Below are 24,372 nucleotides of genomic sequence, written 5' to 3'. Positions count from 1 at the left end.
GTTCTCTGAAAACATCCAGAGTGGAGCAACAGTCAAAAAAGCTAACAGAATGTTAAGAATCATTAAGAAAGAGATAGATAAGAAGATGGAAAATATCATATTACCATTATATAAATTCCTGGTATGCCCACACCTTGAATGCTGTGTGCCATTCTGGTCACCTCATCTAAAAAAAGATGTATTAGACCTGGAAAATATACATTAGGGGTATGGAACAGCTTCCGTGATTCCTTCTTTGGTTCCACAATGTAGATCACCAATTATTTATAAAATTGTTGTTAAATATAATTAAGAATTACTACAGCCACTGAAAATTGCCACATTGTCTGTTTGCTGCTGTTAGAAATCAGAGTTTTGCCAGGTGTGCAGGATCAGGCAAAAATGGTTCTATTGTTTAAAAGATTTCTGTGCATGTGTTAGTTTTATGCTGATTTAGCATGAAGAATGTAAATATTTTTTACAAAAATCAAACAATGTCTTCATCTCTTCTCAGCACAACTACTGCAATTCCCTTCTGTAGGGCCTGCAAATCCCAGCTTTCCAGATTCCAAAATTCACAGAAAACTACTGCTTGCCTTCTCACATGCACCAAGAAGCACGAACTCATCACTCCCATTCTCACACAATGCCACTAGCTCGACATTCATTTCGGTATCCTGTTCAACACTGACCTTACTTTTAAAACCTTGCACATACTTAGTCCCCTGCAACTATGTAGCTTACATCACAGACTTTGTCTCTCTTCCTGCTCTTCTTTTCATGCTCTCCACTTGTCTAGAATAATACTCATTAATATGTTTTGCACTTATATACTATGTTCATCTGAAGATCTCACAGCCCTTTACAAAGGTGGATAAGTATTTCTCCCATTTTAGAAATGGTGGGGAAATTGAAGCAGAGAAGTTAAGGTCGAAAGCTAAGATTTTCAAATATGAGTGGCTAAAGTTAGGCACGATTCATGAAAAAGAGGTCTGATTCTCAAAAGTACAGAGCACCCAAACAGCTCCCAACTGACCTCAGCACCTCTGAAAATCAGGCCACTGATTTAGGCAATGATTAATATGGATTTTGATATCTAGTACCCAAACCTGAAAATGTTGATCTAAGAGACTTGTAGGCCACAGCGGAAGTAGATTTTCTGGAATTTTTAAAAACAAATATTGATTTAGGATCCGGTCTAGCAAAGCATTTAAGCACATGTTTAACTTTAAGTATGTGAGTAGAACCATTGACTTCAAAGGGACTGTTTGAAGCTAAGCCCATGCTGAAGTGCTTGCCAAACCATGGCCTTAGCCATTTCTGCTTGCGGAAGCTTCCTTTTAATCCTATTAGTTCCACCTCATTTAAAACTTTCTGCAATATTATTTTTCTTGGGAGCTTATCCTGTAAGGTGATTTCAGTGGAAATGCAGGTGCCCAGACAGTGCCCAAAGGCAGATGCTTGCCCCAAATTTGGGCCTGAGCAAGAGAGTCTACATGTAGCTTGGATTCCCAAGCCATCTCATTTTTGTAGGAAAAGATCCACTCTGAGAGTGAATTGAGGACAATAGGAACATTTTTACAGTTGTTTTCGTTACCTGTGCTCATTTTAACAATCTATTCCTTTCCCAGCAAAGCATGGTACAAATCAATACAAAGCCCTTCTAAAAGCAGTCTACAGTATATGAAACTTTAAGCAGATTGATTAATTAATTCTTATTTTTCTCTTATTATTCATATTTTTTACAAGAAAAGAACACAATGTCCACAGCTTATGTAAAGGGTAATGGGAAAACATTTCATTTGCAATTGTATTTGGTTTAGAAATCCCCAAACAGGAAGTTATGTTTGTTTGCTTTTTTGTAGGTCTCATGTGCTCCAGGCATTTGAAATATTCACAAATTAATAATGCCCCACTCACATTGGACAAAGCATTGTTGCCAGTTCTTTTTGAGTTTCCTTCCTCCCCCCTCCACCCCTGCTTCTTCAGATTCCATGGAATAAAATTAGCAGCTGTCTGCCAGTGTGAACATTTCATTTCAAAGTTCCGAGAAGGTGCTGACTGTCTGCCAGCTACTGTATTAAGAACAAAACAAATTACAAGCAACATCTTCCAACTTTCAATTACCTTTGGCTGAAAATGTGCATTTCTAGCCATGCAAACACTAAATCCACCACTGAACATGCAGAAAACAGATGTCTTAGAAAGGATACTTTAATATCACAAGAAAGATAAGGCAACACTTGATTAAAATAAGAATTGGCTATTGATTAGTTTTACTAACATTAAAGCTGCTAGATTCCTTATTTATGATCAGAAGGACCTTCTAACAATTTGAAGTTTAAGCTGCTGTAAATCAGTGCAGCTCCACTAGTTTCAATAGAGCTATACTTATTTATACCATCTAAGGATCCGACTCCTACATTTCTAAATGGTATCTTAAAACCCTGTAAAGCATGGAATTCTGAAGGTGTGTTATCATTTATACAGTAATACTTTTAAAACATAGATATCAGTTTGTAGTACATATAATTCATTTGGAAAAACAGATTACTGGTTCTTTTACTGAAGAATTTGAGGCAAGGTGGTTTTCTGATTGGCTGAGCCCATTCCAGGTGGTGCAGAAGTTTTGTTTGCATAGCACTGAAGGTCTGGGTCCAATATTTAAAAACAAACAACAACATATAGTTTAAAAAAAAAAAGAACCCTCTCCTGAAAACACTACTGGTTTTAATGCTTATTGTCACAAACAATCACATTGAAGTCAAAAGTGTTATTGGAGGATTGGACTCTGATATTGGCAACTAGAACTAGATCCAGAAAGGATGAGATGTAAATGAATGGAAAATATAATAGTAGAAGAATTATGCCAATATCACACCCTTAGATCCAGAATTTTATCTCAGTTATACCAGTGTAAATCCAGAGTAACAATATTTACTTCAGTTTAGTTATTCTAGATCAGTGGTATTTAACCTGTGGTATGCAGACCCCTGGTGGTCCACAGACTATGTCTAAGAGGTCCGGGAAAGGTGACTATAAAAATAAAATTTCAGATCCCCAAAAAGGCATTCCATTTTTCTGATCAATCATTGGGTATGTGAATACCCCCACCTACAAGTCAAAACCTGGAAGTATTGTCATTACTAGAGAAGCCCACTGTTTAGCGCCCTGTCTCCTGCTGTGTCAAATGCTGTGCTGAGCATATTCATCATTTATAGTTGAATTTTGTTCAGTCAGTTTTCAGTCTAAGACTTCTATGGTAGGGGTCCAGAGACCACAGGTTGAATTTCCAAAGGGGTCCGCACCTCCATTCAAAATGAGTAAAGGTTGAAAACTCACAGTTCTAGATTTACACATCTATACATTAGATAAAAATCTGGCCTTCCTAGTCAAGCATCTTTGAATTTTTTATTCTAAATAATTCCCCATTCATACTTCTCTTCCTAATCTCTCTCACTCAAAAATGAAATCTTATTCTAAAATAAACTACGTTACAATTAGTTTATCAGTTCTAGCTATGTAAGAATATTTAGACTAGAAGCAGTAGACTAGAGTGTGTTCATCTAGTAGCAGCAAAGTGAAGCAGGAGTGTCTAGTTCCAATTATAATCATCAATCCCATTTCCACCCAGGCAGCTGTAAGAGGCTTTGAGGTGTTCGTGCTGGAGGAGGACCTCAGTAGTAATTTTTACTCTAAATGGTGCATACTTTGCTATTGCTTGCCATTGAAATTGTACTTTTATTGACTTGTATTGGAGTTATATGATGTTCTTTATGTTTTGAAATGTAGTCATGCAAGATGTATTACATTTTTTAGCTTCATCTGGCTATTCCTTAGTAAAACGAAAACAAAAAAAATGCATGCCTGAACCAATTAAGTAAATCCAGCTGTAAACTGTGTTCAATTTTAGCACATCCCAAAAGAAGGTGGTGACTTTCATTCCGCCTCTTTCCTTTTCCCTGTAATCCCTGGTTTTCTCAGTTGGAGAACAAGGATTGACACCAGCTTTCTTTGGAAAGACTTCTGTTGGCTTTCATTTGAATGGAATGGTGTCATCCTGAATACAGGGAAATCTCTCAGGATATCATCAAGGGATCCAATGAGAATTTGATCTTTATTATTTGTATTATGGTAATACCATAAAACTGCAGTCAGGATTGGACTCTATTATGTTAGGTGTTGTACAAACATATAGCCTGCCTATACAGTATAATAATGCTTCAAAAGAAAGTGAAGCCCACCACCCCAGAATATTCCTGGCTGATTGTGCAATGTTGTCATAGAGAGATTCCTTCCTGACCCCTACTGCAATTGGCTCATGCCCTGAAGCATGACAATGAGTTATTTGGTCTTAACCTGTATGATTACAAATGTTATAATTGGTCATAAAATTATCTAATCTAGTTTATAAATCCAGTGCTTGTCTCTTTGAGCCCCTATGATTGTGAATTCCACAGGCTGGTATACTCCTTTATGAACAAGTATCTTCTCTTATTTGTTTTAAATCTACCTGCTTTTAACTCATCAGGTGACACTCCCTGTTCTCTTACTATGGAACAAAGGAGAGACTGAGCAGTTTTAACTATACTCTACATAATACTTCAACTCCCCTCTAGCCATTGAAGACCCCTGGACAGTTTTGCTCCACGCGTTTCTAAAATCCTCATTAGTGGAATGACAACTGTAATAGAAAAAAGGATTGAGTCCCTCCCTACTTTCACTGACAACCATCACTATAGTGATTATAAAGACAGCAAAAATATGCCAAGGTCATACAAACATCACGCAGAGTTGCCAGCTCCCAAAGCTGGCATCAGTTTCTCTTTCGTTGCCATGGCAAACAGTGAACAGATAACAGGATACTGAAGACTATGGTGTTGACCCTTCCCTATTGGCTGGAGTGTATTTAAACTCAGCTTCTCTCAAGAATGATCTCAGACCAGCAGAGCTAAAACTTTTAAAGAGAAGGCCCTTGGTGTCTCTTTGGCAAAACATGCTGCTTTCTACACAGCGAGGGCCAGATTTTTCTCACATAGGACTTGTCTACACGCTGAGTTATTTTGGATTAGCTGGACACTCTTATTGCAGAATAACAGTGTCTTTTTCTGGTTTACTTTAATCCACAACAGCTATTCCCACTTTATACGCATACCCTACCTTATTCTGGAATAGCTTTCCTGTGTAGACAAGCCATTATACTGAAGTCAATGGGAGTAGCTCCTGAGTAATAGAGCAGAAATGGGTTACTTTGCTCTTCCAAACAGCTTTCTTTGCTGCAGCTCTCAGATCTGTAATGCTGTAGCAGTTGAACTAGTAAGATGGTTTCCAAATGTCATGCACCATTGATTAGGAAACAGAAGGTTTTGATACCACGGAATTTGTTCTTTTCTGAATTACTGATAATTTCAGGATGTCACGAGGTGCATTGTTAAGCATCATGAGATGTCTGACATGGAAAAATACAGAATATTCAGATAAATCCCGATTTAATTGACGTTAGAAATTAATTAAAGGATATATGCCCATGGGGTCAGGGCTCTATTCTGGCTATTACAAACAGACGATATATGGGAACAGTACAGTGGCGAGAAAATTACAAGTATATGCTAAGAGGGAGTTAAAATGGAAATGTTAACTACACAGATTGTTACAAAGCAACCATTATAATATAGTACAGAAAAAGGATAAATATACTATATATTGAACACTTGTGTTTTCAATTTGACCTTACCAGATGAAAAATAGGTCTCTTCCAATGACCAGTCCATGGAAAATTATAAGCAAAATACAATTTTGCTCCTAAATTCCACTATTCAGGAATAGTTCTGCCCTTAGTCATACCCATGAAACCCTGTTGAAACCAGGGAGGTTGTGAGGGCAGAATTTGACCCTTTGTCTATGCAATTGAGATATCAGAAGGCAGAACAGTGGGCAGAATGTGTCCCGCTGTGTAAAAGATCCAGTGCAAGTGCTTTTTGAGGCAAGGACATCTCTTGGTTCTGTGTTTGTACATTTTTATAGTGCAACCAAAATAAGACCCAAATTAACAGTGAAATGACTGTGATTTATACATTCTTAATAAATTAGTGTCCCCTACTTTACTCACGATAGGTTCAATCTTCCAATAGGCAGAGCACACTCAACTCCCATCAGCAGAGGAGTTGAGGGCAATCAGTACCTCACAGGAGTGCTCAGCACCTTTCAGGGTCAAATCCTAGAACAAATGGTTTACTAACACACTGTCAACTTATTCCCCAACTTGACTTTCAAAAGAAAATAAATTCTTTTCAGAAATCGAATCGTCTCCCCTATCCTAGATGTCATTGATTGGAAGACTTTTCAGTATTATCACTCTGTGGATCTGCAACGAGGTGGTTTTGATTGGAAATTAGATTTCCATTGGGAGCCGCTGCCAGAGCATGAAGAGAAGGTACGCCAGTCTGCCATCAGCCCCATCAGGTAACAGTTCATCAGCCAATATGCTTACTCTCACGTCAGCAGCACAGTCACAAAATCTAACACACCCTCCAGCTAATTGAGAAGAGACAGGATTACATTCATAGTTTTTTTTGGCTCATAATTTTTGAGAGGAGAGGGTTATTGGTTTACATTAAGTTTACATATCCAGTAGGTTTTAATTTATTAATAATATTATTAGACCACAATAGGGCCTATGTTATGGCATGTGCTTTCCAGACACAGACACGGATCCAAACAATGTACAATCTGACTGGGGTGCTGGAACCATTTGTAGAGTGGGGGTGCTGAGAACCATTGAACCAAATTGTAAACCCTGTATATAACAGAAACCACTGTAAGCCAGGGGATGTGGCAGCACCCCCAGTTCTAGCACCTATGCAAACTGAAAAGACAAGGAAGGGGGGGGGGAAAGATGCCACATACAAAGTTATTAGGATAATGATAGTCACATGGCTTATTAATTACATGTTGATATGTTTTGTGTGTGTGTGTATAAGTTAAAAATATGCTAATTTCCCCATCCCTTGACCCTCACTCAACAATTCCTCTCTTGCCTCTTTCTCCTGTACCAATTTCCAGCTTCAGTTCCTTATTTCCTTCCCTCCATAGAGATGAACAAGTCAGTCATGCGATAAATGAAATAGATTAATAGTTGATGGACTCAATTAGGCCCAGATCCTCAAGGATACTTAGACACTTAACTCCAAATTGAAAGCAAAAGGATTTCATATGGAGTAGAAGAAAGTGTGGAAATTGCGGTAGGAGAAGCAGATGACTGAGGTGGAGCAGGGGCGACAGGGATGACAAAATAAGAGACAAGCAGGGAGAAGTAAAGTGTGGCAGTTATGCAGAGCCATAAAGGCAGCCACAAAAAGTTTGAGCTTAATGGAGGTAGACAAGGGGGAGCCAGAGGAGGGCTTCAAATGGAGAGATGTGATCAGATCAACATGTGAGGGTCATCTTATCTGTTCTATTTTTATGGCCTGGAGGAGGTGATGAGGATGTCTGAAGTAACTGAGATGAGAATCTGGGGGAGGTTTTAGCTGGGTGAACAGAGAAAAAAGATTAGAACCTGGAAATATTGTGCAGGGGAAAAAAGGCTGCAAGATTTGGATATCACCTAGAAGTGTCTGAACTGGGAGGAGTTGAAGTTCAGACCTAGTTTATTGAGTGACAGGGAGGATGGTGGTCTGTTCAGTAGTGACAGAGAATGGGGGGAGGGCAGAGGCATTCAGGGAAGGTGGCAGTGTAGTGCTGCTTTGGCAAGAAAAATGGCAAAATGAAGGGAGAGAGAACAAATATGTAGTGGAAGAAGTCTGTGCAACAATGAGAATGATTCCTGGGGTATTCAGTGGCACGGATCAAGACCAGACAAATTGGAGGTTGAGGTGAGCCAGGGTTGAGGGTTAGTAGGACAAAGGTTTACAATGGGGGTCAAGAAGGAGAAAAGAGTCAACGGTGGAGGAGAGAAGGGATTCAGCAACAGAGTCAGTGGAGAAAGAGGAGTGAGCAGGGAGAATGGTGTGGGGGAGGGAATGAGTGTAGAAGAGCAGTCATGGACATGAATGGACTGGAGGTCACAGGGGGCTGAGGAATGTTGGAAGAGATAAGGCAATAACATGAGAGACAGAACTCAGCTATTGAGAGATCAAAGGAGCAGCAGCCTGTAGTGATTCCACAGTTTGGTTGACTTGATGCCAGGCACATCGCTTGGCCGGTCCACGCTGACCGCAAACTTATGGCCAACATCAGGTCAGCTAACTCAGGTCTTCATAACCATGTTCAAACATGGGAAAATTGTAGGTAAGCCCTAAAATCTAGGGTAAAGGGTATCCTTGGTGGGAAGACTGAGGGCAGGACTCAAAAACAGAGAGGGTGCTAAGAGCAAGAGGGCCAGAGGGAAGGAAGCAGCTTCTTGTCTGCAGAGCTTTACACAATAGTGTCTTGTCTGCAAGTGTAGTTTTGGCCATCTCCATTTAAAGTAAACAGCAGTTGTGTACATTTGTAAAATAAATAAATTACACTGAGAAATACCCTGAGCCCCATCTCTCTCCCAACAGCAAAGTGGCTCACTGCAAAGTCCCAAAATCAAGTGGAAAGCAACACACACACACACACACCTTTTAAACTAGAAACACAGTTGACACTTCAAAATTCCCCTGCCACTCTCTCAGTGATTGTAAGGCCCACCACAGGATCATACATTGTTTTATAGAGACCTCTCCATGATCAGAGTAAATCTCATTCTCTGTTTAACTCTCCATCCTAAATTGCAGCAAGATTCACTTTTAAACTGTGCTTTGTCTAGAAGTCCTGTGGTGCCTGGTGGAGTAGTGGCAATGGACCGACATTACTTCCAAAATATTGGCGCTTATGATTCCGACATGACTCTATGGGGGGCAGAAAACCTAGAATTATCCATAAGGGTAAGAATCTGAAGAGAAACGTCAAGTAACTATTGTGTGTTGAAGAGAACAATATTTAAGAGCCCAGAGGCAACTTAGAAAATAAAAACTGAGTATAAAACTGCATCAGGTGGAGAGAAATTTCTGTTTTCTCACAGAAATCTACCCCTAGAGTTCTCCAGCAAGATATCAAGTGACAACACACAGAACCACTAAGTTAGAAGCAGTATGTCATCAAAACAAAGTCTCACTGGCTGACCCTCACCTCATGAAAGGATAATATTTTTAGCACCTTCTGAAAGCTGCATTTTGCAAATAAACCCTATCATGTATGTAGTATTTGGAAAGTGTTAGTTGCAGAATCTTAACTACCGGAATGGACAAAGCAGTGTGTCTTTAACACGTGTTTAACATTTAATGTTTAATGTTAAAAGCTTGAGTAAATCAACAAGTTAAACACATGTTAAAGACACGCTGCCTTGTCTACACTAGGCTGTTAATACATGTTAGCTAACACCTTCCAAATCCTAGTCTAGATAAGGCCTCAGAACACAAGCAGCCAAATTATAGATGCCTCCTTCATGGATGTACTGGGAGAATGGACTTCCTCCTCCTTCTGATGGCTTCCTCCTTGGGGCACCCATAATTTGACCCCATCAGTATTGCTATCAGATAAAATGAACCCACAAGGCTACTGTCCAGAACAGATTTTTACTCGTGTCAGTGTCTATTTCACCTTGTTTTGCACACCTAGGTTACTTACCATTTGCTAAATGGTGTTGATAGCGATGTACTGCCTGCATAGTGGATACACCATGTTAGAACCCTTTTTGTCTTCATCTGTGTTACAGGCATGGCTCTGTGGTGGTTCTGTTGAAATCCTTCCATGCTCACGGGTGGGGCACATTTATCGAAATCGTATCCCGCACACTTTTCCCAACGAAGAGGCTACAGTGAGGAACAAAATCCGAATAGCAGAGACCTGGCTGGATTCTTTTAAAGAGATTTTCTACAAGCATGACACAGCGGCATTCCTAATTAGTAAAGTAAAGACATAAGTGATGGTCCATCTCAGGAGGGAGTAAAGTAAATCCTTACCATTTGGGGAAGGGGAGGAGAGAGAGTTTTTCTTTTCCTAGCTGATTAATGCTGTCTGTTAACGTCCCACCTATTGTTTAGCCACTTCCAGAGGAAATAATTTTGTCTGCAGAGAAACAGGCACCAAGTGCACCAGATTTAGGAAAGTGTTTATTAAGGGATAACACTCACTGAAAAGGTGATGTCTTGTTTAGCTCATGGTTGTCCAGAAGAAATTGGCTGTATTCTCACAAAACTAGAGTGAAGCACACAGGAAGAGAACAGAAAAGTTCTAAGAGCAACAGACACCCCAACCACTATACACCAATTAGATTTTCATTTGAGGAGTCATAAGGATGCGTTGAAAAGAGGATTGGATACCAGCTGCCATTCTGTCTTACAGTTAGGGTGTGGAACCAGAATGGCAAAGCATCACTACTCACAAATCCTCCTGGAGTGACTCACCATGCTCCACAACCATAACGTAGCTGGTGGCTGTTTGGATTCAGCACTGTGACTGAAATATGTCTTAAAATCTAAACAGCAGAGTTGTTGACAATTCTGCTGCTTGCCTTATTTCTTTGGCTTTGGTACATTTCATTATACCAGCAACCTTTTCCACTCACTGGTAGGTCAGAAGTTTGAGCAGTTTTAGCAAGCAGGTGAAAAAGTAGACTCCGTAAAGGAGAGATGTCATTAATTTAAAAATGCTGTGCTTACAAAACTGAAGACTGATGAGAATGCTACAGCTAGGCAGTGCGTGGGTTGGCACTTAGCACTGTATGAGTTTCCTCAAACAATTTTGGCACTGCATTTCAGTCCTGACCTGCCAAACCCCAGTTGCTGCAGTCCTGAGTTGCCCAATCATGCTAAATTTTATGACAAGTTTGAGACTGTATCAAACTAATTTTTTTCATCTGATTTTTCTCTTGTTACTTAAATTGCAGGACTTGAACCCCATTGGCCAAATTGGCATCTAATTTATACCCCTGCAGTTTCTTTGAGTCAATGAGCTAGCAGTGTAACTGAGAGGAGAATGTGAGCCCAGGTTGGCAGAGATCAATGACTGGTTTCTTATTTTATTTAATAATTAACTGAAGGCGCTTCTTGTTAACTAGGTAATAACTTTATCCTGAGCTAGTAAACCCTTCAGCCTTCAGTGTTGAAGTTTATTTGCTATCAAAACCTTTGCCTTTGGCCTCAGCGTTTATTTTGTCCAGGTAACTGTTATTACCTCACAAATATAAAATACTCTCAAATGATATTCATGGTCAGCTAACATAAATAACCAGTTGGGAGGGGGGGAGGAACTGATGAGGAAAAGGCCTGAGAAACGGTCTCTGAAATAAAATCAGAGGGCAACATGGTGATATGTTTGTGCCAAAGTACAGAAGTGCAAGTTCAATATATGTAACAGTGACAATGAAGGTGCAAGGGAGGCTGGATAAGGAACAATGGTAGATTTTTCAGCCTAACAGCTTGTAAGGTAATCTATTACCTTCTTCCACATACAGTATTTTTGTGCCAGTATAGCATGGTGTTTTAATCCATACAGGCAATGAATGAAATAATTTGCAGTGCATTTACTTGCAATCATCATAATAGTCTTGTCCCTGAGTGATTTGTTGAATTGATATGGTAAATAGGGCCATCTACTGGCCCTCGAAAAATCCAGGCAATATTAGCTGAACATTGACTCCTACTAAGTAATTTTTTAAAAATGTAACCCCAATTTAGATTGCTTTATACATTTTTTTCCATTCAGAATTTATTTTTTCTGGGTCTGAACTGTATTCTGCCCAGGATATCTATGGCATGAACATTAATATTGATGAATAAATCTTTTCACTTTCAATTTTTTAGCTTATTTTGTTTCTTTAAACCAGGTTAAACTTATAACCACAATTTCATCTCAGATTGTTTTGGCTAGAGACTGACCTGCTTCACAGTATTCTCCAGAGTCCTGCCTCCAGCACCAAATCTAAACTGTAATTAATATGACAAAATGACACCAGCTGACATCTGCTTCCTAGACCCCAGTAATTCTCATGTGTACTGTCCCGTTTTAAGGAATCCACAGACAAATTTTACTCCTGGTTGATTTCTGTGATTCACTGGAGATCTCCCGAGTGATGGGTCTGAGTGACCCTGATACTTTTGAGTTAGTGATTTGAGTTGCTGGACTGGTATTAATGAGACAAATCCCCTGTGATTTACTGCTAGAGATGGGATTAGCGGAGGCATTCAGGTTGGAGCTCCCTCAGTATAAATGACAGGGAGCTGCTAGCAGCATATTCTCCATGAGGGGTCCTTGGTTTTGGAACTTACTCCTTCACTTGGTCTGCCAGAACCCAGTCTTGTAAGTTTTCTGGACAGGCTGCAAAGCCCATATCTTTCTCTCTTCCCAAAGGCGATTGAGGAGTAGGTGACCTGAGGGGGATATATTTATGGGCAGTCCTTTGTTTATGTTGCAATTTTTAATGTATGGCATAGGCACTCAAAGCAACAGGTGGGTGCCAAGAGCTGAATTTTAAAAATCTGAAGAAATAAGTAAATCACTGGCCAGAAGGGTGCAATAGATTGCTAAGAACTGCGGGGGGTCAGACTTTGAAAAGTATTTAGACCAGGACGCCATTGTGCTGGGCCCTGTACAAACACAGAACAAAATGATGGTTCCTGCCCCATACAGCATCTGCAGAAACAAATTATTCACATAATATGATGAGCAATTGATGGGGAAAATAATAAAATCAATTGTTTATAGATATAATTTGATCAGCATTACTGCATATGTTAGACCAACTTCTAGGCTCATTTATCCACACTGCAAAGGGGATGTAAATAAGAGCAGATTTTGGTCTGTTAAAGCCAGGGCATTAAATGGCAACCAATAAGCCAAATTCTTACAGCCCCATTGGTTTCAGTGCAGTTAGTGTAGAATTTGTTTTTTGTTAAAAAGAGGGTAAAGAATTATTGATTTTGCAAGATAATTACACTTGTTATGGCTGATGAAAATCCTTATTCCCACCCCATGTCTCAAATTTGAGACACTCAATCCCCTTCCCACCCCAGACTAAATGTTATTTTAGTAGTAACTCAAACGAGAGACACGACACTAATTGTAACTTGCTGTACATAAGGGGTGGCAGAACTGAGCCCTCCCTGGGCAGTATATTTCTTTTCCAGCTTCTCAAAAACAAATATATTAGTACTTGTTTACTATCCATTCAATTGCCCTATGCTTTCTCATATAAGGCTGAGAAGCCAGATTGCAACGAGCGCCTTCAGCTGCAAAAGCGACTGGGCTGTAGAAAATTTCATTGGTTTATATCAAATGTATACCCCGAACTCCACCCACCAGAGTACAAACCAAGATTCTCTGGCAAGGTAAGAGGGAAATTATTATTATTATTTGTATTACTGAAGTACCTAGAGACCCCCAACCGAGATCAGAATCCCGTTGTGCTAGGTGCTGTACAAACATATAGTAAGAGACAGTCCCTGCCCTGGACAGTTTACAATCTAAATAGACAAGGCAGATAAAGAATTGGAGGGAAAACAAAGGCACAAAGAAGTAAAGTGACTTGCCCAATATCACACAACAAGTACCAACTCAGGAACTGAACCCACTTCTCCTGACTCCCAGTCCAGTGCCCTATTCCCTAGCTCATGCTGCCTCCCCAAAAATTATAGGATTTCACATTTAATAATTATAACTTATTAAAACACACATTTAATAAAACTGTTTTATGAGCCAAATCCTGAGACTCTTAGTTTCTATTCAGTTCTTTCTCAGGAAAGTTCCTATTGACATTAATGAGAATTTGCCCAAGAAAAGACTAAGTACTGTGTAAGACTCTCCGAATTTGACCCAATGTGAAAAGGCTTAGCTGTGCCTCAACGAGAATGAGAGCGAGTATGGTACATGAGCAGGGGATCTCATCCTGAGCTCAGAGTTTAGACGTAGCCCTGGCATTCCGCTTGATAGATTCAGAAACTGTAATGTAATATACTACTAGTTATCCTGATATTGTATAGCATGCTATATAATTCCACGTTGTCATAACATACCAGCATATGTAGTAATGGTCATTATACTGAAAACATTCTTGTGACTATTGTATTAAATTCAGTACCGTATACACAAACAGGACAATTATTAGAGCTCATCAGAAAATAGGTTTTTGTGTGGAAAATTGTGACCTTCTGTTGAAAACTGAACACACAAAACCAAACATTTGGAGAGATTTGGGTGTTCAGTTTTTCTGACAAAAACATCAAACATTTTCAGGGAATACAGAAAGTTTCTGCAAAAATTTCAATTTTCTCAAAATCCCAATTTTCCATAAAAAATGGTTGGAAAAGGTTCAACCAGTTCAACTAATTATAAACTGAAGGTTTAACTTTAACTTTGCCAAATAGCATGATCTCGTGTCACTCTACTGACAAGGCTCAGTTTCGCTCAATATGCGAGTCCATTTGATCTTGCCTATGAGTGAAAGGACTCTACCTACTGAATAATTAGCCAAAGCATGTACAATAAAAAGGATACAACCCACGCAACATTAAAAGTTAATTAAAAAACATTTCCTTTTTAACTGATTGTACTTTATTTCAGTATAAATATTTATTTGCAGCTGTACAACACTGGTGTTGGCTTCTGTGCAGATTACAGATCTGCCTGGGATGCTGCAGAAGGTCCTATTGAGCTGTCTCCTTGTAGTGACAATATTAACCAGGTATTGTATATTTAAAGCTTATGTGTACTGGCATCAAATTTAAGGCCCAGATACAGGAAGGTATTTAAGCTGGTCCCTAACTAACTTTAAGCATTGCCTTCAATAAGAGTACTCATGTGCTTTAAAGTTAAACACATGCTTATGTACTTTCTTGAATCAGGGGCTAAATGATGAGCAGCTAAATTACTGCAACAATGTGTCTTGCTGATTTTGTCCCATCCAAAAAATATGGTTTTTTTTCCATTTGGGAATCAGTTCATCTGCACTGGACACTATTAAAATATGGAGGTTCACCACACTACTTACCCCATGATATTTTCAGTATTCCCTATACTAAAAATGAGAAATGTATATGACTGGACTGACACACAACAAATACTGCAGTATATTGAATTATTGCAAATGGTAAATGTCAAGATTTTCATGATCTTGACTGTTATTTTTTCAATCAGTTTTTGGAAACTTAAGAAAGGGAAAAATCATATTTTAGTTAATATAATAGAATGGTTACTTAGCACACTGCTTGACAGTACAATAATTTAAAGCAATGATTTACAATACAGTAAAAACATTCATTCATTCAAATGAAATCTCAGTAAGCAGTCTTTGTCTAATGAAAATCCAACCAGCATTGTGACAGCTTTACTGTATTCTGCCCCTCTTTTAAAAATGATTTCTCCTTCCACCATCTAATATGCAAAGTGTAATTTAACCAGCAACACACCTAGGATATGTCTGTTCATTTTCCATGACAGATATTTAACGCTGGCTACTGTTTTTCACCTGAAATTGTTTGTACTTTTTAGGTCATTTAGATATTTAAGTATTTGATCTGCAGGCACACGCAGACATCTACATTAACTAAAGTGTTTCAGTCCAGAGATTTGTGGATGCAAAAATGAAAGCCTGGTTTACATCAAGCTAAAAATGAGGTTTTTACTTTCTATCTCCATAGAGGTCAGTCAACAACACTGAGTTCTGGAATAATGTTAAACAATTAGAACTCTATGCTCTGATCCTTATACACCTCTACCCCGATAGAACGCTGTCCTCGGGAGCCAAAAAATCTTACCGTGTTATAGGTGAAACCACGTTATATCGAACTTGCTTTCATCCGCCGGAGTGCGCAGCCCCCCCGGAGCGCTGCTTTACCACGTTCTCTCTGAATTCCTGTTATATCGGGGTAGAGGTGTACATCCAAAACTCCCATTAAAGATAGGGGAAGTTTTGGAAGCTCAAGAAATATAAGACCAGGACCTTAGATTGTATATGCAAATATTTGCATCCTGATTGGTTTGCAAAAGTTCTGCTTCCTGATTGACTCAAAGATAGATGTTTTCCCCCTGAACTTTTAAATTCATCTCTCTTTTTGAATGCTGAGAATGAACTCAGTGGTAGTTGAAACTGTCCAGCACATGCGGATTGGGCCTATGAGTACAAAGTGATTGTTTATTATTTTCAGTAGCATGGAATGGAAGACTTGGAAGTTTAGGGCACAAATCTATCAACTCTAGAATAACAGAGATGGATTTTTCCCATATTCTGATGTCTGGGAATGTCCCACCAGCCGGAGTACATTTTAAAAAAAATATTGCCTACAAATGTTATATTCTGCATCTATTTTATACATATTATCCAATCCTAAAAACCTTTACTCATGGAAATAGTCCCAGGAAAGTAGTCGTGCAAGGACTACTTGTAAGAGGATAGGTTTGCAGGATCAGGCCTATTGTGTCTCCTTCATTCATCTTGGAGTTTTATGTTAACAGACAGGAAATGATTTCGGATACTAGCAACTAAAAATGAATTGGAATGTTCTTCAACTTTATTAATGCAAACAAACCCTTCCTTTTCTAGCATTTTGAATATAACAGTATGAAGGAAATCCGGTTTGGTTCCGCTCTGCAGTTTTGCTTTGATGTCAGACATGAGAAGGTTATCCTTCAAAACTGTACACAAGAGACAGAAAATAACCAGCAACAATGGGATGTCCAGGAGGTGTGTAGTGGTTTTGTCATGAAGCTAGGCTAACTGAAAATAGTCCAAAAGTTGTCGGGAAGGGGTTACCAGAAGTTTTAGAGTGTGGTTTCACTGCATCACAGTTTGCATCCAAGGTACTGTGAAGCTATTTGTCTTATTCACACCAACTTCCTTATACAAATTTGCTTAAGAAAAAGAGTTAAAGCAACCATTCTATAGAACCTCATGCTCTAGATTTTTGCTGTACTAGACTAACCTATTTATTTTATAGGGGATCCTGGAATATATGAACCAGTGATTATGAAATTAACCTAAGGGCAAACCCCACCCCACTTCTGTAGGCACAAAGGACCCTTACAGCAAAGGAACATGTACAGTCCTGCTACGCAGGCTGGGAGAGGTGCGAGAGGACCCAGATTCTGGGAACACATGAAGAAGGGGTTAGCCCCTTGCTTGTCTTGAATTGGATCTCTTTTGGGAGTAGGGTGGGGCCTTAAAATTCCCCCTCTACTGCTGTATAGGAGTATCTCCTTCTATAAGAATTCAATATTATTCAGTGGAATTCACCCAGCAAGGTAGGAAATTATCTGCAGCATGGGAAATTGTAAGGTTCCAGGACAATATATAGAACAAAGTGTTAAAAGAGATCTGGACAGATTTATGAGTGGGATTGTAAAATGGGTTGCTTGTCATGGTAGGGGGCAGGGCTCAGCAGCCCTGGGACTCACCGGTTTATGTCTTATGTTCTTACAAGCTCATCCGTCTAGGCTTCAGACAGCTACCTGCAGGGGTCAGGAAGGGATTCTCCCACCGCTGCCAATGTATTCTGTTTTTGTTTTTTTGTCTCCTTCCTGTGAAACATCAGAAATGCCCATGGCTGGAGATTGAACACTGGACAGGGTGGGAGAGGGCTCTGAGGTGGCATCAAGCATTCTCTGTCTCGGGTGCTTGGCTGGCTGCTTCTTGCTCATGTGCTCAAGGTCTAACTGATCACCATGTGTGGAGTCGGCAAGGAATTTCCCCCCAGGCCAGATTGGTGGTGACCTTGGGGGTTTTTCACCTTCTTCTGTAGCATGTGGATGAGAGTCACTTGCCAGGATTATCTGGGTGTATATCACCTAATCATTTCCCTGCCATTACAGGAGCCTTGGGGACTGGTGCATGTCGTTCCCGCCTGTTCTCTCCCAGTGGCTAGGGTTACCATATGTCCGGATTTTCCCAGACATGTCCAGCTTTTTGGTCCTCAAATCCCCATCCGGGAGGAAATTCCAAAAAGCCGGGCATGTCCGGGAAAATAGGGAGGGGTCGTGGGGCTTGGATCCGGGCTGGAGCCGCTGGGGCTGGGGCTGGAGCCGGAGCCGCTGGGGCCGGCGCTGCTCGGCCGGAACCGGGGCCCGAGTGGAGCCAGGCCGGAGCCGCTGGGACCGGGGGCGCTCGGCCGGCGCTGCTCGCCCAGAGCCGGGGCCGGGGCCGGGCCGGAGCTGCTCGGCCGGAACTGGGGCCCAAGCCGAGCCGGGCCGGAGCTGCTGGGACTGGGGTTGGGGGTGCTCGGCCGCCGGCCGGCGCCGCTCAGCCAGGGCTGGTGCCCCAGGGCCTGAGCCGAGCTGGAGTCGCCGGGGCCAGGGCGGGCCAGAGCCACTTTGCTGGAACCGGGGCCGGCGCCCCAGGGCCCAAGCCAAGCTGGGCTGGAGACGCCGGGGCCAGAGCCGCTTGGCCTGGAGGGCCGGACTGGGCCACGCCTCCTCGCGCCCCCCCAGCCCCAGCTTACCTGCTGCCTGCCTGTTTCAGGCTTCCTGCGAACATTTGATTCATGGGAAGCAGGGGAGGGGGAGGAGCAGGGGGCGGAGCGTTCAGGGGAGGGAGTGGAGTTGGGGCAGGGACTTTGGGGAAGAGGCAGAGTTGGGGTGGGGCCGGGAAGGGGCGAGTTGGGGCGGGGCTGGCGCACAGGGAAGGGGCGGAGTTGGGGGGCGGGGCCCCATGGAGTGTCCTCTTTGTTTTTTTAAAATATGGTAACCCTACCAGTGGCACATCATAGTCTAGTCCTCTGTGGACTGTAATACTTTGATCTAATTTCAGTTGTTGGGTTTACTGTGCAGATTCTGGGTGATGTTGGTGGCCTGGGATATACACAAGGTCAGACTAGATAATCTGGTGGTCCCTCCTGGCCTTAAACTCTGACTCGATGAACTTCCAGTTATTCCACACACAGAACAGGTACACGGCAGTCACATGGGTACTACAGCTCTGAGTCTATTATAGTTGCAGTTATGGGGCAGTCCTGCTACCACTCTACTTCCCAAGGGGAGGATTCATTTTCCCCAGCATTGGACTAGGTTAATCTTGGCACGACATAGCCCAGCAATTTATGCTGGGTACAACATTTACCCTCTAAAAAGCAGAAGGCACTGGGGGAGGGGCTAATCTTAATAGGTGCTGAGTATGTACAACTCCCATTGGATCAATAGGAATTATGGGTACTCACCACCTTTCAGGATCGAACCTAAGACTTTTACAGTAATCATTAAATTTAAAGTACTACTCCAAATAAACAATCACCGATCCCTACTGATTGCATTTCTTTGTTAGCAGTTTAAAATACACATTCTGATCTTTATTGAAAGTCCTTTACTTTTTCTCCATTCCTTCTGCCCCTTTTTTGTCTTTTTGTAGGGTGGAATGATTGTCCACATCCCTTCTGGAAAATGTCTAGAGGCAGTGAAGAGTGAAGCTGAGAAGGACTTGTCCTTACATGTATGTAACAAGAATGAGAATCAGCTGTGGCGATTTGATCACTTGCATGTGCTAGATGAGAGATGACTGACAGGTCTATGTGAAGACTGTCTCCAAACCTCATGGTCACTTTCATTTGGGATTCAAGACACACAGATTCCTGCATGCAGAAGAAAGTTGTGTGTGTCTGCCACGGTCTTCAGGAGAAGATAGAAAGATCTTGCTTGGAAAGTCTTGCTCAAGGAATTGCAGCAGGCTCCTGGTTTAACCAACTCAAGCTAAAAATTACTATTTGTTCTCTTCAACCAGAGAATAAAAGTACTGCGAGTATCAGTAATGACTCTGCAGCTCTACTGCTGCAGAAGACAAGAAGTTTGTCCTTTTAAAGAAACTTGGAAGACAAATTGCCAAAGGGTCTCTCTTCTAAAACTTCTAAGAAAACAGGAAGATGAATCTTTGTGAAACTTTAGAAACTCTCTCAAAGGAAGTCCGCCTTGTTAGGATGAGAGTTTAGCCAAGCTGTACGGTGCACTTGACCCATATAAAACAAAGTAGGTTTTGTATGTATCAAAGTAGAACATAATTACTTTTGTAAGAAATAGTTAATATATTCCTTTCCAAATACACTGAGCCAAATACCCCACTCAGTGAGATTGCACAGTGTGTGTGAATTAGCACAGAATTGGGTTACATCTTGTTCTTGTTAAAAATTCTCATTGATGTCAATGGGAGTACAATCAGACTCTCTGTCTTTGGCCCATTGTCTCTCTCTGCCTTAATCCACAATCTAAATTGGATGAGACAATGACTCCAAAGAAATGGATAGATGTACAATGTTCGTGCTTTAGTTTCCTTTGGGTTTTAATAACTCCTTGTCAGCAAACTTTCCATTAGTAGGCTTCAGCACACCCAACAAGAGCAGAGTACGAAAGATTTAGGAGAAAAAAAAAACCTCGCAAACAACATGTATTTTGACATGGAATTTATTGGAGGCATTCAATTTTGGCTAATAAAACATTGAGATGAATTAATGTACTAAAGCAAAGTATCACTCAAGTTGTAAAACTTGAAAGCAGAAAATGAAAGGACTTTAGCTGCACAAGACTTTATAGCTACGTAAGAAGAACAAATTGGTGTCTGCTTCCTTTTCCTGCATCTGCTGCTAGCTACTTTAAAGAATAAGAGTGTTGACGCTACACCAGAGGATTCCTATAGCCCCTTACTCACCATGGGTCTCGTAGATGATCCTCAAAAGGAACTCATCAAGGTTCTTTTACTGGGAGCGTGATCGTGCATCCCTTCTGACCTCAAGTCTCCCACTGAAGTTAACGGCAATTATTATAATATGAGGAATATAGTGTCAGGCTGCCTGTGTCAGACAGTCTGACTTGCATGAACACTTTATCTGGAGTCCTTAAATTAGGAATGAAATCAAATAGGGCTGACACCTTCGGGTGCTTCCAAAATAGGAGGGGGAGAAGCTTGGCAAGACAGAGAGGTGATTGCAGGATGGAGCCTTTTCCTAACTACCTGGCTTTCCTTTAGATTGGCTCACAATTCATTTCCATATCAATCAATCGCAGCTTTCATACAGTCATTAAGGGAGCAGTGCATCGCTATTGAAACCTAATTTATTGCTGACTTTTTAAAAAGAGACAGAGAATGTTACTTTTACTAAGATTTAGAGCAAATTGACTTCACAGTGGGGCTTGGCACAAGGCTGAAAATAACAGAATGTTCTGCTCAGAACAAGCCAGGTATCAGCCTTTGGGAAATCCCAGAAAATAACATTCAACAATAGAAATCAGTCACAACAGAAGAAACGAACATCATTGAGCGCTGTGTCATCAATAAAAGCATTATGGTATGGGTCCTGTTTGGTTTCAATGCCACAAATTCCACCTCTTGTGCAGGCATTACTCCATCCACCATAATCACCAAAGCTACCGCCTGTTCCTTCTATGATAGCACCACTGCTACAGCGGAATTTGATACTGTTAGCGGCTGTATCATCTAAAATTCCTTGTGGAACTTCAACTTTCAGCTGAAAGGCTGTTAGGAACCCTGTTGGACACCAAGTGATTCCCGACCATTGCCCAAACCTAGGGGGAGAAAGACAATTTAAATATATTTTTCTCTATTTGTTACATAAAAGCCAGTGAAATGTTATTTTAATCAAGGCTGATCCATTTTTAAAATGGGAAGTATGCCAGATTTTTCTGAATTATTTTGAATGTATTATTTATTATGTGTTGAACACCAGCTGTGTTTGGACTCTGCAGAATACACAGCGGATACCATTCCTTCAACCCAGAGCTTACATTCCAAAAATAAAGTGACAGCACAATGACGGCAGGTTGAACTTATCACAAAGCAGCAAGGAGCTTTTCCTGTTTGAGGGCAGGAAAAAGTTGGAACAAAACTGAAGAAATGTGAATGTCCTGTTCACAGTGTATGTGTCAAACTCAAGAAAACCTGAGAAAGCAAGATTCACTGTAGATATATGCACACCAGAAAAAAGCCTTAAAGTAAATCCATTTACATCAGTGGAAGCAAGAGGAGAATATGTTTCTTAATATCAATTAAAAATAGCTTGGAGTTTACTCTTTGTTGCCTGCAATAATTGTAAATGTGTGCCTGGAAAAAAATTATACCCATACTTCAAAATCTGGATTTATGTTATGTCCACACTTTAAAACTTTGATATTTACATGAATATTAAGAATATCTAGAGTGTTCATAATTAATGTCAACAAACATTTTGGAAGGGATATTAAACCTTGTGCTTCAGGACTCAGGCCAATCTCTAACGGTCAGAAACCAGGATTAGACCTATGCAGGGGGCATTCTCCCATCCGCCTACTGAAGGATCATTGCATGTCTTCTAGTGCTGGCCACTGTAGGGGAGAGGATACTGCACTCTAGATGGACCTTGGCAGTTCCTAAAATCAGGTAATATAAACCCAATAAATGGCTGAGCCATATGTATCAGTGACCCACAGATCCTTTCATACACAAATTACATTTAAAAAACAAACTCTTTACATTACATAAAGACATTGATACAAACTGATAGGGGGTGAGGCATTCAAAGTTGAAACTGATAACTTGGCCCTAAAGGGGACATCATCAACTTAAAAATAATCACATTTCTGTCTGAACATTTCCCTATTACCGTTACAAGTAATGTCAAAGACTATTATAACTGAAAAATGAAGGGGAAAAAATTCTCTCTTTTTTTTTCTGTTTCTTTTCCTTTGTGCATATGGCAGAACTCTATGTATAGTCATTTTCACTGTTTCCCCTCTGAAGTCAGCCAGGTCCTGATCCTGCAATCAGATCTATTAGCTGGACCCCTCCACTTATGCAGTGTCCCATTGGGGTGGAAGGGTCCACTCTAGTAGATCTGATTGCAGTGTCAGGGCTTAGTTACTTAGTTTCCCTTGCCTGGGCAGAACTTCTACACAACAAGGTGGGGGGGAAATATATATATAAAAACAGGGAAATGTGATTGCCAACATTTTGGCCTCAGGAGCAGGTAAAGTACCTGGAATTACTTTTAAGTTGTTATTTTTAAAGTGACTAGATTCCAGATTGACAGTGTCCCTATAACACAAGTTGTTATAAGAAAATTGTAAAGGCCAAATATTCAAGTGAGGATGAAGTGTCAGTTTTAACTTTAAAGACCATCCAAGCTGTGCCTGGGGCAAAAGGTAAGAAATTCAAACACAATACAAGCAATGTCTGCTATTTAAATTGTAGCCTTTTTTCTCTGAATTTTGCAAATCATGCATAATTAATACATTGAGCCAAATTCATTGGGCTACACTGGTGTAACATAGACGATAACTTGGCCACTTCCTCGGTAGTGGTAAACAATTATATTCCCAGCATAAAAACTTAAAAAGAACAACCTGGAGGCAATAACAGCTGCTCTCTGGTTGACAATGCTACAAGTTCTCAGGTTCCTCCTCATCTGGTTTACTATAGATCAAACAAAATATAAAAGGTTGAAGTACCATTAAACTTACTTTCCAGAATCAGATTCAACGGTAAAGACAGCACTACTCGTATTGTTGATTTTTATGCAAAATAAACGGATCCCATTTAGTGCAGTGTCATCACTAGCTCCTCCATACTCCTCCATCTAAAATATACAGAAATACAGTAAGATCATTAACAGGATAAGAACCTATCGCTCTGACAAAGGTATGGATAAAGTAATCAGGTTCAGTTACCTTTACACTATATCCCATAGCATAGAAATGTTCTGGGCACATATCAATCCATGTCCAAGTGCCCCAAGGTCCTCCATTACTGACATTTATTGAGCTGTAATACTTTCTGTTTGAGAAAGTGCCATTAGCGTGGATTTCTCTTATACCAGAGACTGGGGAGACATAGGTTAAGCCAACCAAAAGGAGAATAGGAATGGCCTGCATGTTATAACAGCTGGATGAAGTAGTGTGAGCCACAGCACTAGTTTCTGCACTCTGTCCTTTATACCCCATTTTATCTCTGCCAATTTGATTAAAATAACAAATGTGTTCAAGATTGTCACATGGGAAAGTAGAACAAACAGTGTGTTTTGCAATGGTAATTTACTGGCTCGTGTTCTTAAATTAAATCTGGAAAGTCTGCAGCCCTCAGATTCTGCCCTGAATGAAATATAACAGTGCACAGTGAAATCCCATAGTCCTTCAACATAACTTCCATTGAAGTCAATAGGAGTTTTCTCTGAGTAGGCACCTGTGATGATATGGCAATCTATGTACAGCTTATGAATGCTATTTGATATTATGAACTCTGTGTATGGTTATCAGCATTGCCAACCTCAGTGATTCAAACCCAAAATCATGATTCAGACTCCAAAAAAATCTTGAGATTGGCCCAAAAAATCATGAGATGTTTAAAAAAGACGATGATGTGTTTTTTCAGTATGCCTTTTGACTATTGAACTGCCCCAGCCCATTCTGAGT

The 24,372-nt window shown here is 40.5% G+C and overlaps 2 protein-coding genes across 2 annotated transcripts in view; one reads left to right on the top strand and one right to left on the bottom strand.

Annotated features, from left to right (window-relative positions):
- GALNT15 (polypeptide N-acetylgalactosaminyltransferase 15) overlaps positions 1–19,489 on the top strand; it is a 34,147-nt gene extending 14,658 nt beyond the window's left edge. Inside the window, exons 4-10 of the mRNA XM_024209589.3 lie at positions 6,274–6,441; positions 8,771–8,888; positions 9,719–9,913; positions 13,200–13,331; positions 14,582–14,683; positions 16,541–16,681; positions 19,334–19,489. Of these exons, the coding sequence (XP_024065357.2) occupies positions 6,274–6,441; positions 8,771–8,888; positions 9,719–9,913; positions 13,200–13,331; positions 14,582–14,683; positions 16,541–16,681; positions 19,334–19,480 (1,003 nt within the window). The 3' untranslated portion in view covers positions 19,481–19,489. The remainder of the gene's footprint in view (positions 1–6,273; positions 6,442–8,770; positions 8,889–9,718; positions 9,914–13,199; positions 13,332–14,581; positions 14,684–16,540; positions 16,682–19,333) is intronic.
- Positions 19,490–19,505: 16 nt separating this feature from the next.
- LOC112105210 (vitelline membrane outer layer protein 1 homolog) lies at positions 19,506–23,904 on the bottom strand. The gene is made up of 3 exons (XM_024197910.3): positions 23,632–23,904; positions 23,425–23,540; positions 19,506–21,495 (listed from the first exon to the last, which is right to left on the bottom strand). Exons 1-3 carry the CDS (start codon positions 23,902–23,904, stop codon positions 21,198–21,200), a joined length of 687 nt encoding a protein of 228 aa, XP_024053678.2. The 3' UTR covers positions 19,506–21,197.
- Between the last annotated feature and the right edge of the window lie 468 nt (positions 23,905–24,372).

This window comes from Terrapene carolina, unplaced genomic scaffold (genome assembly GCF_002925995.2).
Source record: "Terrapene carolina triunguis isolate 2854851 unplaced genomic scaffold, T_m_triunguis-2.0 Scaffold84, whole genome shotgun sequence".
In the NCBI taxonomy this organism is placed as follows: Eukaryota; Metazoa; Chordata; order Testudines; family Emydidae; genus Terrapene; species Terrapene triunguis.
Note: the sequence above shows the minus strand (reverse complement) of the source record. Positions and strands in the feature narration are given on the sequence as shown.